Source organism: Hydra viridissima, unplaced genomic scaffold (genome assembly GCF_058129835.1).
Source record: "Hydra viridissima isolate aposymbiotic clone 2 unplaced genomic scaffold, HvirCarnegie_v1 scaffold_4, whole genome shotgun sequence".
NCBI classification, from domain to species: Eukaryota; Metazoa; Cnidaria; class Hydrozoa; order Anthoathecata; family Hydridae; genus Hydra; species Hydra viridissima.
Genome location: NW_028324303.1, coordinates 16,212,589 through 16,223,511, shown reverse-complemented (window position 1 = coordinate 16,223,511; position 10,923 = coordinate 16,212,589). Strand labels below are relative to the sequence as shown.

The 10,923-nt window shown below is 27.9% G+C and overlaps 1 protein-coding gene across 1 annotated transcript; it reads right to left on the bottom strand.

Moving 5' to 3' along the window:
• Nucleotides 1-164: 164 nt before the first annotated feature.
• Nucleotides 165-10,667, bottom strand: LOC145182743 (splicing factor 3B subunit 2-like). Its single transcript, XM_090086299.1, has 17 exons — nt 10,483-10,667; nt 9,279-9,337; nt 5,784-5,855; nt 5,543-5,671; nt 5,181-5,306; nt 4,311-4,391; nt 4,155-4,229; nt 3,984-4,043; nt 3,843-3,893; nt 3,487-3,567; nt 2,991-3,052; nt 2,773-2,821; nt 1,971-2,060; nt 1,678-1,785; nt 1,353-1,591; nt 773-1,133; nt 165-505 (listed from the first exon to the last, which is right to left on the bottom strand). Exons 1-17 carry the CDS (start codon nt 10,586-10,588, stop codon nt 443-445), a joined length of 1,812 nt encoding a protein of 603 aa, XP_089942425.1. The 5' UTR covers nt 10,589-10,667; the 3' UTR covers nt 165-442.
• Nucleotides 10,668-10,923: the final 256 nt, after the last annotated feature.

Sequence of the window (10,923 nt, the reverse complement as noted above, 5' to 3'; positions counted from 1 at the left end):
CATGAACTTATAGTTGAATTCAGCAGGAAACTTGGTTATTAATTAAACCTTAAGTTAGTTTACCTAATCTTAAGTAAACAGCCAAAGTTTTTTTTTTTTTTTTTTTAAATGGGGTTTTCTGCAAGCAATTTGCATTAAGGTTAACAATTCTGAAATAAACTTGCTTCAGACATTGAGATGTATTCCTATTTTATTTATTGTTATTTCTATCTGACGCTGTTCACAGTGTAATCTCAAACAAATTCACATTGTAAATCCAAACATAACTCCATAGTTTTTAGACTTGTCTACATTCCCATTGAAAACCTGTTTATTTCATTAACCATTACAAATGAAGTGCAGGATTTGGCTTTGATTGAGGCTCTGGAACCATTTTGTCTAGCTTTTACCCTGTTCTTAATGTCAATTGAAACAAAACCACTAGAATTTTGTATCAACGTCATTAGAACTTGAAATCTTTATATTTCTTTGCTCCTTTGCCACTATCTTGAGGCTTCTTACGTTTCTAAAAAAATGTCAGATGTCAATCAAATATTTATCATAAAAAATAATTATAAGTAACAAGTTTATATTTCTAAAAAGATTATTTTTCATTAGCTAAAAAGAAAAATAGGCTGTATAAAATACAGGTTAGATAATTTGAGCAAAAATACAAAGTAGAAAATGTAAATGTAGATTTTGTATCAGGATAATGTAAAATATAAACTTTACTTTTATAAGAATAACAATAAAATTGTTTTTTATAAGGATAAAGTATAAATATATATTTTACTTTTTTTGCTGCATGTTCAGCAACCATATCACTTAAATCTTCTCTCAATGCTTCTCTTTCTTTAATGGAATCATCATACTTGGCAGCCATTGCAGCTGGTTCAAGTTCTAATTCACTTGGGTCTAATGTAATTTCTACACCTTCTGTCTTTTTACTTGAGACTAATTCATATGTGTGAGCTGAACCCATCAGAGCACTTCCTACTTGTGCTCTCTTTTCTGCAAGAACGGTATATAAAGCAGGTGTGTCTCCTCCAGTTTCCATTGCATCTTCTATTTCTTTACGCTTCCTCAATTCAATTGCATCAGGAGTTTCCATACCAGCACCCACTGATGATAATCCACTTGGAGTAACAAGACCACTGAAAGAATTTAAAAAGTATTTAAAGACCATGAAAAAAGCATACTTGCATAAATCGAAGAGTTTCAAATAAAACAAAATTATAAACATTTATTTTTAGAGCTCAAACAAATAAAAAACTAATAGGAACTATAATTTAAATTCAAGCATTTTTTTTGTTAAAAGTTCAATCTTAGGAAGGTGTATAAAATGAATCATAAAAACTCAATTAAATACATACACATCTCCTGGGGTAACAACGCCAGTTTGATCCTCCTCCTCCTCTTCATCTTCTGATTCCTCTTCAGATTCTGATTCTGACTCCAGCTCACCCCATTGTGTTTTATCATAAATTTCGTTGTCTGCAATTGCAGAAATTTCTTCAGTCTGAGTGCCAAAAACATCACCATATAGAGGTTTCCCCATCTCATCAACTGGAGGTTTTCCCCAGCCACCAGCATGGTATCCAAAAGAGGCCCCCTAAAAATAATATATTGGGTGATTTATGTGATCCACTTACAATCAACTAAGAAAAATTGATAAAACAGAAAAAAGAAAAGTTATACATCAGGAATGGCAGCATTTAAACCAGGAATTTTAAGATTAGGATATGAGGGTGGAGGTCCATAACGTTGCATTGCAATCAGCCATGGTGGAGGTATTAAATGCTTTCCCTACAAATATACAAAGAAAATTAGGATTTATTGATTTTAAAAAAAAATATAGTATTTAAAAAAATAATTTATTCTTTTAATGATTATGACAAATAAAATAACATCAATAAAAATTAAATATCACTTTTATGAAATAAAAATTATTTTGCTATTATAGCATCCTTGTTAGAAAATTTAACACTTGCCTGGCCAACTGGCATACCAAGTGCAGTGCGCAGTTCATCTGAAAGATCTCCTGGCTTTTTCTCTTTTAATTTGATTTCAAACTCTTTTCCCTATGGGAGATAAGAATAAATCTGCTTAAAAATTCCTTAAATCAAATATTCTTGCAGTGGTGCTGTCTGATTGTTCTACAGTATGTGCCACCAGTAAACATACAATACTAACACTAGCTCAGATAACATCAACATGTCTTAATTTTAATACCAAAAATGGAAGAACATTTCCATATGGCTAAAAATTAATCCTTCAGAAGAAATAAAGTATGAAATGTGCTGTCTTTCAGCATCAAAAAATAGAAGAGCATGATACAAGAAACGAGTTAGAAGGGATTTAGAGATTCTTTTTCAGGACCTAAATATTCCAAAAGCCTTTTATTGGCTTTCTTTTTTGACATGGCTAAATGTTAAATTTGTAACTTGTAAGAATTTTTCAGTTTCCAGCTTCAAGTAGATGTGAACAATATTTTAAAGTAGGATAGTGAAAACTTTTTTCTGAAAGGTCTTAGCATGACACACTTAACTATAATTTAATAATTTGTTATTTGTTAATACAGACTGCTCCAAAATAATACTGCTCTAAGAAAATGAGATAAGGAAAAAGTCATGAACATCTAAGTTTTTAGTGATCTGATCTTACCTGACATTACAGATAAGTTATTTACTGCCCTTCAATTTTATGTTTATAAGATCCTAAGAAAAGATCAACTTAATATTGATACATGCACATAAATTTAATGTTTAAAAGAAAGAAACGTAAATATTTTACCTCGTAATATAAATCTCCATGTATTGTCATTTTTGGTTTAGTTTGATATCTTTGAATACAAAAAATTATAAATAACTTTAAAAAAAGATTTTTCTGAGCAGAGCAATAGTAAAAATAAAAAAAGTATAGAAAATACTAAATATAAACCTTAAATTTGCTCTTTACAAATATAATTTAAATTTGCTCTTAATATAACATTTAAGATAACAAAAATTTACTTAAAAAAGGCATCATGCAGCTTCTGATAATCAATATCGATTTTCCCAAGTTTTGGACGAACCTGTTTTTATTAAAAAAAGTAAGTATTTAATAAAACTCTGTAATGCTTATTGCAGATAAACAGAAGTGGTTTATAAAACATATGCTGATAAAGTAGGTTGGTCTGATAATAGACACAAAAACTGTTAAATTAGTGTCCTGTTGAAGAAACATGTTTTCAAATAACTTTTTAAAATGCTTTCCAATCCACGTTGATTTGAACAAATCAACATGGATTGGAAAGAATTACAAAAACTAATGAGCCAATGATATGATAATTCAAGAAGAGAGGAAAAGGTGTTAAGATACTTAAAACAAATTTAAAAGAATTTTGATTTTGCTTTCTTAGCAAAAGACTGAAGATACACATCCAGACAAAAAACTAACAAAATTTTAACTTATTAAAACAAACACAATAGTCTAAAATATAAAGTTTGAGTCACTAAGTGAACGTACCTTTCCTCTCTGTTTTGTTTTCAATGTCTTTGAATCTTCTTTCTCTTGCATTGCAGCACGCATTTCCATTATACCTGTTTGCTGGTAACATAAAAAAAGCTCTCAGACTATTTATTTTCCTAGTTTAAAAATTAGGTACACATGACTCTTCAGTCTTGGTGGAATACTAATTATAAATGAACTTATTTACCACTTTATTATACTAATAGAATGTATTGAAATATATTATTTAAATATATCTAAAATTATATAATAAATCTTAGCAATAATATATTTTGGCTTTTAGTAGCATTTATTCCAAAAAAAATTACAATAGCAGGTTAATGTAATGATTAAAACTACCATTAAAACAATACCTTGATGAAATCTGGTAGTTCAAAGGGAGGTTTGACAAATCCTCGTTTGCCCTAAAAAGAAGGGGTGTAAGAAAGTGATGAAAAACCACTAAAAAAAACAAAATTATTTTCTGCAAAAAGTAAATTATTTTCCAACTATACCTGCAGATATTTTCTTTTGAAACACCAATGACGTGGTACAGGAACTGTATTTTTGTATGCCTATTAAGAAAACTACATTAAAAATATTGACCATTTCTACAATTAATTATTACATCTACAACTGTGTGGATAAGAAATCTGGCAAATTGGTAACAAAATAAAGAATATTACTTTGAGATACACAAGAAGCTTAGGATCTTTGGAATTTACATCATGCATTTCAACTACATCTGGTCTGTTAACTAGCTAAATGAGAAATCAAAAAAGATAAAAATAACAGTAAAAAAAAAAATCTAATATTTTCAAAAAAGAACTAAAAAATCCCACCTGTTTTAGCTCAGCAATCTCCATTCTGTTTGCTTTGCGAAGTTTTTTCTTAGATAATTTTGGTTTATCTCCGTCCTCTTTCTAAAAATCAGATTTATACCTGATTAATACTTTACTTTGAAGTAGTCACATTTAACTTATCATTATCTGAGCTTATAATTTTTCAACTGAAGAACTAAATAAATTAACTTACAAAAGATTTAAAAAGGAGCTCTTTTTAGTTTTAAATATATTTTTTTTAAACTTTAAACAAATACTGAAGATGAATAATTCAATTATTCAATTTTAATTGATAATCTTTTCTTCTTTTGCTCTAAATGATATCATTTCACAGATATGAGAAATGTCAAGAAAAGCTATAACAATTTATAATACAATTTTTTTTTTTAATTTAATTAAAAAGTTAACAAAGATTATGGCTTTTGAAATATTAAAGAAGTTTTCAAATAAATTTTATTTTTGGTCTGTAAACTGTTATAAAATTTTGTATTTAAGAAGATCTCATTTATCATCTTATTATAATTGATGCTAACTTTGACTTAAAATTTTTTGCACAATAGAAAGCATAATTTTTCATATCAGATTTTCTTTTTTTTAATTATTTTTTAATACTTAATGATGCAAATAACTTACTTCATAAAGGTATTAAAAACCAATGCACTCTTATTCTTTCTAACTTTAATTTCTTTTTTTTCTTTCTTTTTTTTTTTTTTTTTTTTGCATTAAAAATACTTTTGAATTAATTGTGGTATAGTATCTCTTGTTTACATGAGATACTATACCACAATTAATTAAATAAAAAAAAAATGCAAAACCAGAAATGAAAACATCATTGAATAAATTTAAATAAATAAATAAATCTTCCCTTACCTCTTTCTCTACATCCTCATCCTCATCATCATCATTGTCTATATCACGATCAGCCTCTTCAGCTTTTTTCTTTGGAAGCTCATTTTCTTTTTCCTCTTCCTCTTTTTTGATTTGTTTTTCTTCTATCTAAAATTTATTCTTCTATCTTTAAAACAGTGTTTCAATTGCAAATTTTATTTTCAAAAAGAAATGAAAATAGAGATTTTTTTATTTGATGATATAAAATTTTAAATCATAATTTAAAAAACTGATTATCTCTAAACTTTTAATTGAAATAAAGAAACACAAGTAGTTTAAAGCAATAAACTGTTTTAAAAAAAGTTCATAGATGCTTTTCATCAAAAATAAAAAACCATTTTTACTTGGAAAGCTTCAAAAATCTTGCTAAACGCTGCATATTGTGGATCCCATTTTGGTAAATCTATTTTTTCTGAAACATATTCAATCTCAACTTTATCTTCCACATGCTTTGACTCACTTGATCGATCCTCCTAATAAATTAACAAGATATTGTTACAACAGAGTATTTTTTTCCTGACATATTTCAGTGATAATAAATCCACAAGTGTACAACAACTTTGATTGAACATAAATAAAACTTACAACAACTCTTTGTTCCCCTTGAGCTCTTTTTCTTCTTCTTTTCTTTTTCTTTTTCTTTTTATTTTTTGACACCTGTTTTTAAAAAAAAATGTCAACAAGCATTAAGAGAGTAATCTGAGACATTTAGCCAGAGCACTATTAAAGCAAAATAGAAACCAAGAATCCTTGCATACTTTATCATTGCAAATAGCCATAATTTAAAATGCATTCAGTAAGGTATATGGTAAAAATGTTATTGTTCAAGCTTATGGTTGTATACAAATACATTTTTTCAAGGGATGGTTTATAAAAATGGTTAATAAAAATGGTTAATAAAAATGGTTTATAAAAATGGTTTATAAAAATGGTTAATAAAAATGGTTTATAAAAATGGTTTATAAAAATGGTTTATAAAAATGGTTTATAAAAAATTTAAAACTTTTAACAGTGTTAAGTTACTTTTTTTTAAAACAATAAAAAAAGTCTAAAAATCTTTAGCAAATAAATGACAACCTAGAAAAACATTTTAAAAATTTTCAAAATGTTATCTCCAATTGTTTTACTGAAAAGTGGTTAAAGAGATTAAAAAACAAAAAAAAAAACAAAAAAAAAAAAAAGTAGGTATTGTAAGTAAAAATGTTTAATTCCTCAAAATGTTTTATAAATATCTACAATTACAGTTGTAAATCAAAAATTTGGTATTTTTTTAAAAAGACTATGGAATTAGCTGCCAATAGTTTTTAATGAAAATTCAGTTTTCTTAGTTAAATGGTTTGTTCATTTACTGAAAATTTAGACTCATTACATTAGGTTTTCAAGACTTTACTATTTGGCATCTCTTCAATTATTTAAACCTCAGTAAAACTGTAGCTTCCTATGCCTCTGCAGGGACCCACTAGGTATGAATTTCAGGAAACCCATTTTAGTCACATCTAACAAACTTAATTTGTGAGAACCAGTTATTAGTTATACACCATTCTTTACAAAATAGCATGTTAATAATAACCATAAGTAGTTATACAACATTTTTTATAAAATAGTGCAGCTAATTTAAAGTTGACTGATTTCTGAATTAATTAATTTTTATCTAACTTGTGTAACGTACATAAAAACATTTAAATCTTTTGTGTTATGCTTACACCCTAAGTTTTCCCAATTTGTACATGCTTCAACAAACTATTGAATGCTAAGAATATTTTGGTACCTATAAAAAATTTTTATTTGATAAATCAACATGTTCTAGATAGTTATCCTGCTTTTATACAAACTTCTATGCATGGTAGAGGATCTTTTTTTGAAAGTTATAATATAAGTACAAAGTCTGCTTAAATTCTTTAAAATGGTAAAAGATTCTTGTTTAGGTCAAACTCTTAAGTGTGGTATAAGTAAGCATTTGCTGAATTAAAACTCTTTCTTGTCTCTACAAAACTTTGCACAGGTTCTAGGGGAAAAAATTTCAGTAAGTTGGAAGTTTCACATTTTGCTGTGTTATTTTCGGCCCTTTGCTGAATACCATAACTGTGGCCTATCCAAGTTTACTGAACAGTGTGGAAAGACTAATCATTCTAAATCTACACCTACATGGAATAGACTTTAACACGTAGAAGAGTATACATGACAAAGAGAGCAACTGCTACAATCTGTAGTTAACCTTAATAGAAAGAGTTTTATTTAGTATTAACTTTGACATGTTGCCATAGAAAAAAAAAAGTTAACAAGTTCAGGACAGTGACTGTATTCCTATTAAAACAGCTATTTTGATTACCGCAGTCTTTTTTAAAACACTACAAATGGCTTGTTCTGCAATATCTCAAGAGAGCACCTTTCATTTTAGGTATGTATGTTTTTTTAATTTTCCACAAGATTATGCAAATAGAAAGAGGAGCCATTTACATAAAAAACAATAGTAATACTAAAAATGAAATTTAGTTTGTTCCTGTTGTATTTTTGAAAAACCTTTTCAGACCATACAAAAAAGGTTGTTAATAGCAATACCTAAAATAGATTGAGTTTAATTTAGTTAAATATGTTGAATATATGTAAAAACTTAAAAATTGATTTTTCAAACCTTGCACACAAACCAGATTTTAAATATTTTTAATTAACTATATACATTAATAATGAACTAATAATTACGGTTTATGATCAAGTGGCACGACATAAAACCTAGCGGTCTCTCCAGTTCACAGTAAAGCTAAAGATGAACACATTAAGTTCTAAGATGATCAGAGGCATAGGAAAAACAGTGCTACATACTACATAGTACTACTGAAAGAAAGAAAGGATAAATCATGTAATTTTTAGAACATATCTGTTTAAATGGATTTGAGCTAAAATATTTAGCAAACAGATTACCTCAAAAAGAGTGAGGAAAACATCTTTTGTTCCAATATCATCAGCAACCTTTTAAAATCATATTGAATTTAGGTACAAGTCCAATCACATCAAAAATCTTTCTGTAAGTGTTAATAAAGTTATTGAGAATAGTTCAGTTCTAGATGCAAGATTTAATATTGGTGTTTGTTCTCATTAAGCTATAATCAGCTTCTTAAAGCTGGAGGTTTGGACATTGACAGTTTTCCATAGTCTAAGTCTCTTATTGAAACGAAGTTTACATATATTTAACACAAAGGAGATTTCTTGAAGGTTGAAGACTTATGATTCATTTTTTAAATCAATTTGTTAAACTACTAAGGAGTAAAGTATTGTAAAAAACTGAGAGATACAATAAGTATGTCTTATCCAGATGTTGATACTGTGAAAAATCACTTACTAAGTATGGTACAATTTCAATTATCTAAAAGAGTTGATCAGGCAGAACCAGATTAATAGCTTATTGGAATCTGTTGTGACAAATCATCTAAGAGTACAGGTAAAAACAATGGAGCAGTACAGATTTTGACTGATATTATTTTAAAGTTCCAATCCTATAGTTTACAATAAGAATACATGTATATGAGGTACATATATCTCACTACCCTGGGTGTACTCACAGGAGTAAAGGCCTAAGAGCCAAATAGACAGCTTTATGTGAAGCTAAAAAAAATGGCATACTATCTTTGAATTTTCGATTAAAAAAAACATGGGCACTTGACTTCATGACTAGCGGTTCTAGCTCTCTGAGAAATTGATAAATCTATTGAATTTAAGAAAAGATCTTCCAAAGACTGGTTTGGTGAAATTTGTTATTTAAAAAAAGCATAGGTTCACCTAGTCTAGAAAAAGTCAAATTTTACCTTTGGAACTAGGGTTTATTTTTAAAGTTAATGCACACCCTGTCCCAACATAATAAGAACATCTTCTCAGCTAAATTTCATAATATTCCTAGGCCACGGTACGAAATATTATGTAACAAAATCCTAAACATTTTAACACAACTTTAGTTTTAGAAACATTTCAATTAACCTGTCAAATAAAAATGATCTAAACCATTGTTTTAAAATTTAAGATTCAGAATTTAAGACAAACTTATGACATGATTATACTCATGTGACAAAAAATTGTCATAAGACTTACATTTTCATCAGGCTCAGCTGTTTCATAATAATCATCATCTTCTTCATTTTCTTCTCCATCTAAAAAATTATTTTTACATTAATTTATCATTTCTTTAAAAAGGATAATTCATTTACTTTCAAGTAGTATAAAAGAAGTGATACAAAAGATAGAGGCATTAGGTGAAGTTTAACAAACAATACAATATATACAATACAAAAAATTTTAAAAATATATTTTTTAAAATAGGAATTACGTTGTTCAATGTCCTTCTGTAAATTCTTTGAGAAAAAAGGATGCAAGAGTGCTTTTACTTATAAGGAAAGACAAGATGTTAACAGCGTATGTCAGCATGTCAACAACTATGAACTCATGTAACCATATACTTCTGACAATTTATTACCTTTTAGTTTTTTAACCCATGCTGTATATATAGCCCAAACTGTACATATACAGCCCATGCTGACTATGGTTGAAATAAGGGTCAACACATTAACTTTTCAGATAATTCTTAAACCTTAAAGTACAAAGAGCTACACTGGTGAAATACCATGGAAGTATGAAATAATGGTATATATTGGATGCAATTTACAATCTCTTCACAGATCATTTTGTATCAAAAAATACATTCAGCTTTATGTAGGATCTTACATTTTAGCTTATGGGATCTTACATTTTAGCTTATGGAGTTTTTTTATTTCTATTATTCCTTTTAAAAAATGTTTCTGTATTGTAAGGAGTCAGTCTAGAGCTTTTGATTAAAAGTTGAACTGGTTTTTCAAACTACTTTGATTTATGTTAGCAGCAATATACCAATAACATTTTTTTCTCTAACTTATTTTAAAATTAGAAATATTGGAGTCAACTAATGATAAACTATGATTTTTTAATAGGTGAGGTAAATAAATGAACACCAAACAGAATAAGAAAAATGATAAAACTAAATTCTTTTTATATACATATACCTTTTTTGTATTCTTTCAAAACAAATTTGTATTTTGAAACTTTCGTACTTTTTATTTGAAACACGAGTTTAATGATATAATTACTAACCTAACTAAATTTACAAATAAACGCTTTTTTGAAGTAATGAACAGTATGATATATAAAGAAATAAAAAACATGAACGTTGGAGCTGACTTTAGGAGTAAAAACATGAACGTTGGAGCTGGCTTTAGGAGTAAAAACATGAACGTTGGAGCTTTAAGTGGAAAAAAATTCTCACTTTCATTTATCTCATTTTCATCTTCATCAAGAGATCTTGCTGATGATCTTGTTCTACGCGCAACGCTCGAAGGACCATAATTTCCACGTCTTGTAGATACCGCCATTTCAGCACATCTGAAGATTCTCAGAATATGAACAAGAAGTAGTTGCGCTTAGTGACTATTTTTCAACTTTTCATCTGCTCTCCTACCGTTTTCATAGAATTATACGGCCTAATAAATTTTTAGCTTGGTGGTGGCGTAGGAAAAATTGGTGTTGGTGGTCTTGAGGAATGCAAAAAGAAAAAAATGTTAAATAAAATCAAATTGCTGCATAGTTAGTCATTAACATGAAAAGTGTGCAAATTAAAATTTATAGGGAACTGAAATTGGGCATGATTTTTTTCAAAAAAATCAAAAATTTGATATTTTTTTGTGAAGAATGAGGAAGAATAACGATA

Excerpts from the sequence above, each read along its gene's own strand:
- LOC145182743 (XM_090086299.1), bottom strand. The coding sequence starts at position 10,588 with ATGGCGGTATCTACAAGACGTGGAAATTATGGTCCTTCGAGCGTTGCG. Across the intron at positions 3,568-3,842 it reads AACTACCAGATTTCATCAAG|CAAACAGGTATAATGGAAAT; the intron begins GTATTGTTTTAA and ends TTATGTTACCAG. Across the intron at positions 2,061-2,772 it reads ATGGAGATTTATATTACGAG|GGAAAAGAGTTTGAAATCAA; the intron begins GTAAAATATTTA and ends TATCTCCCATAG.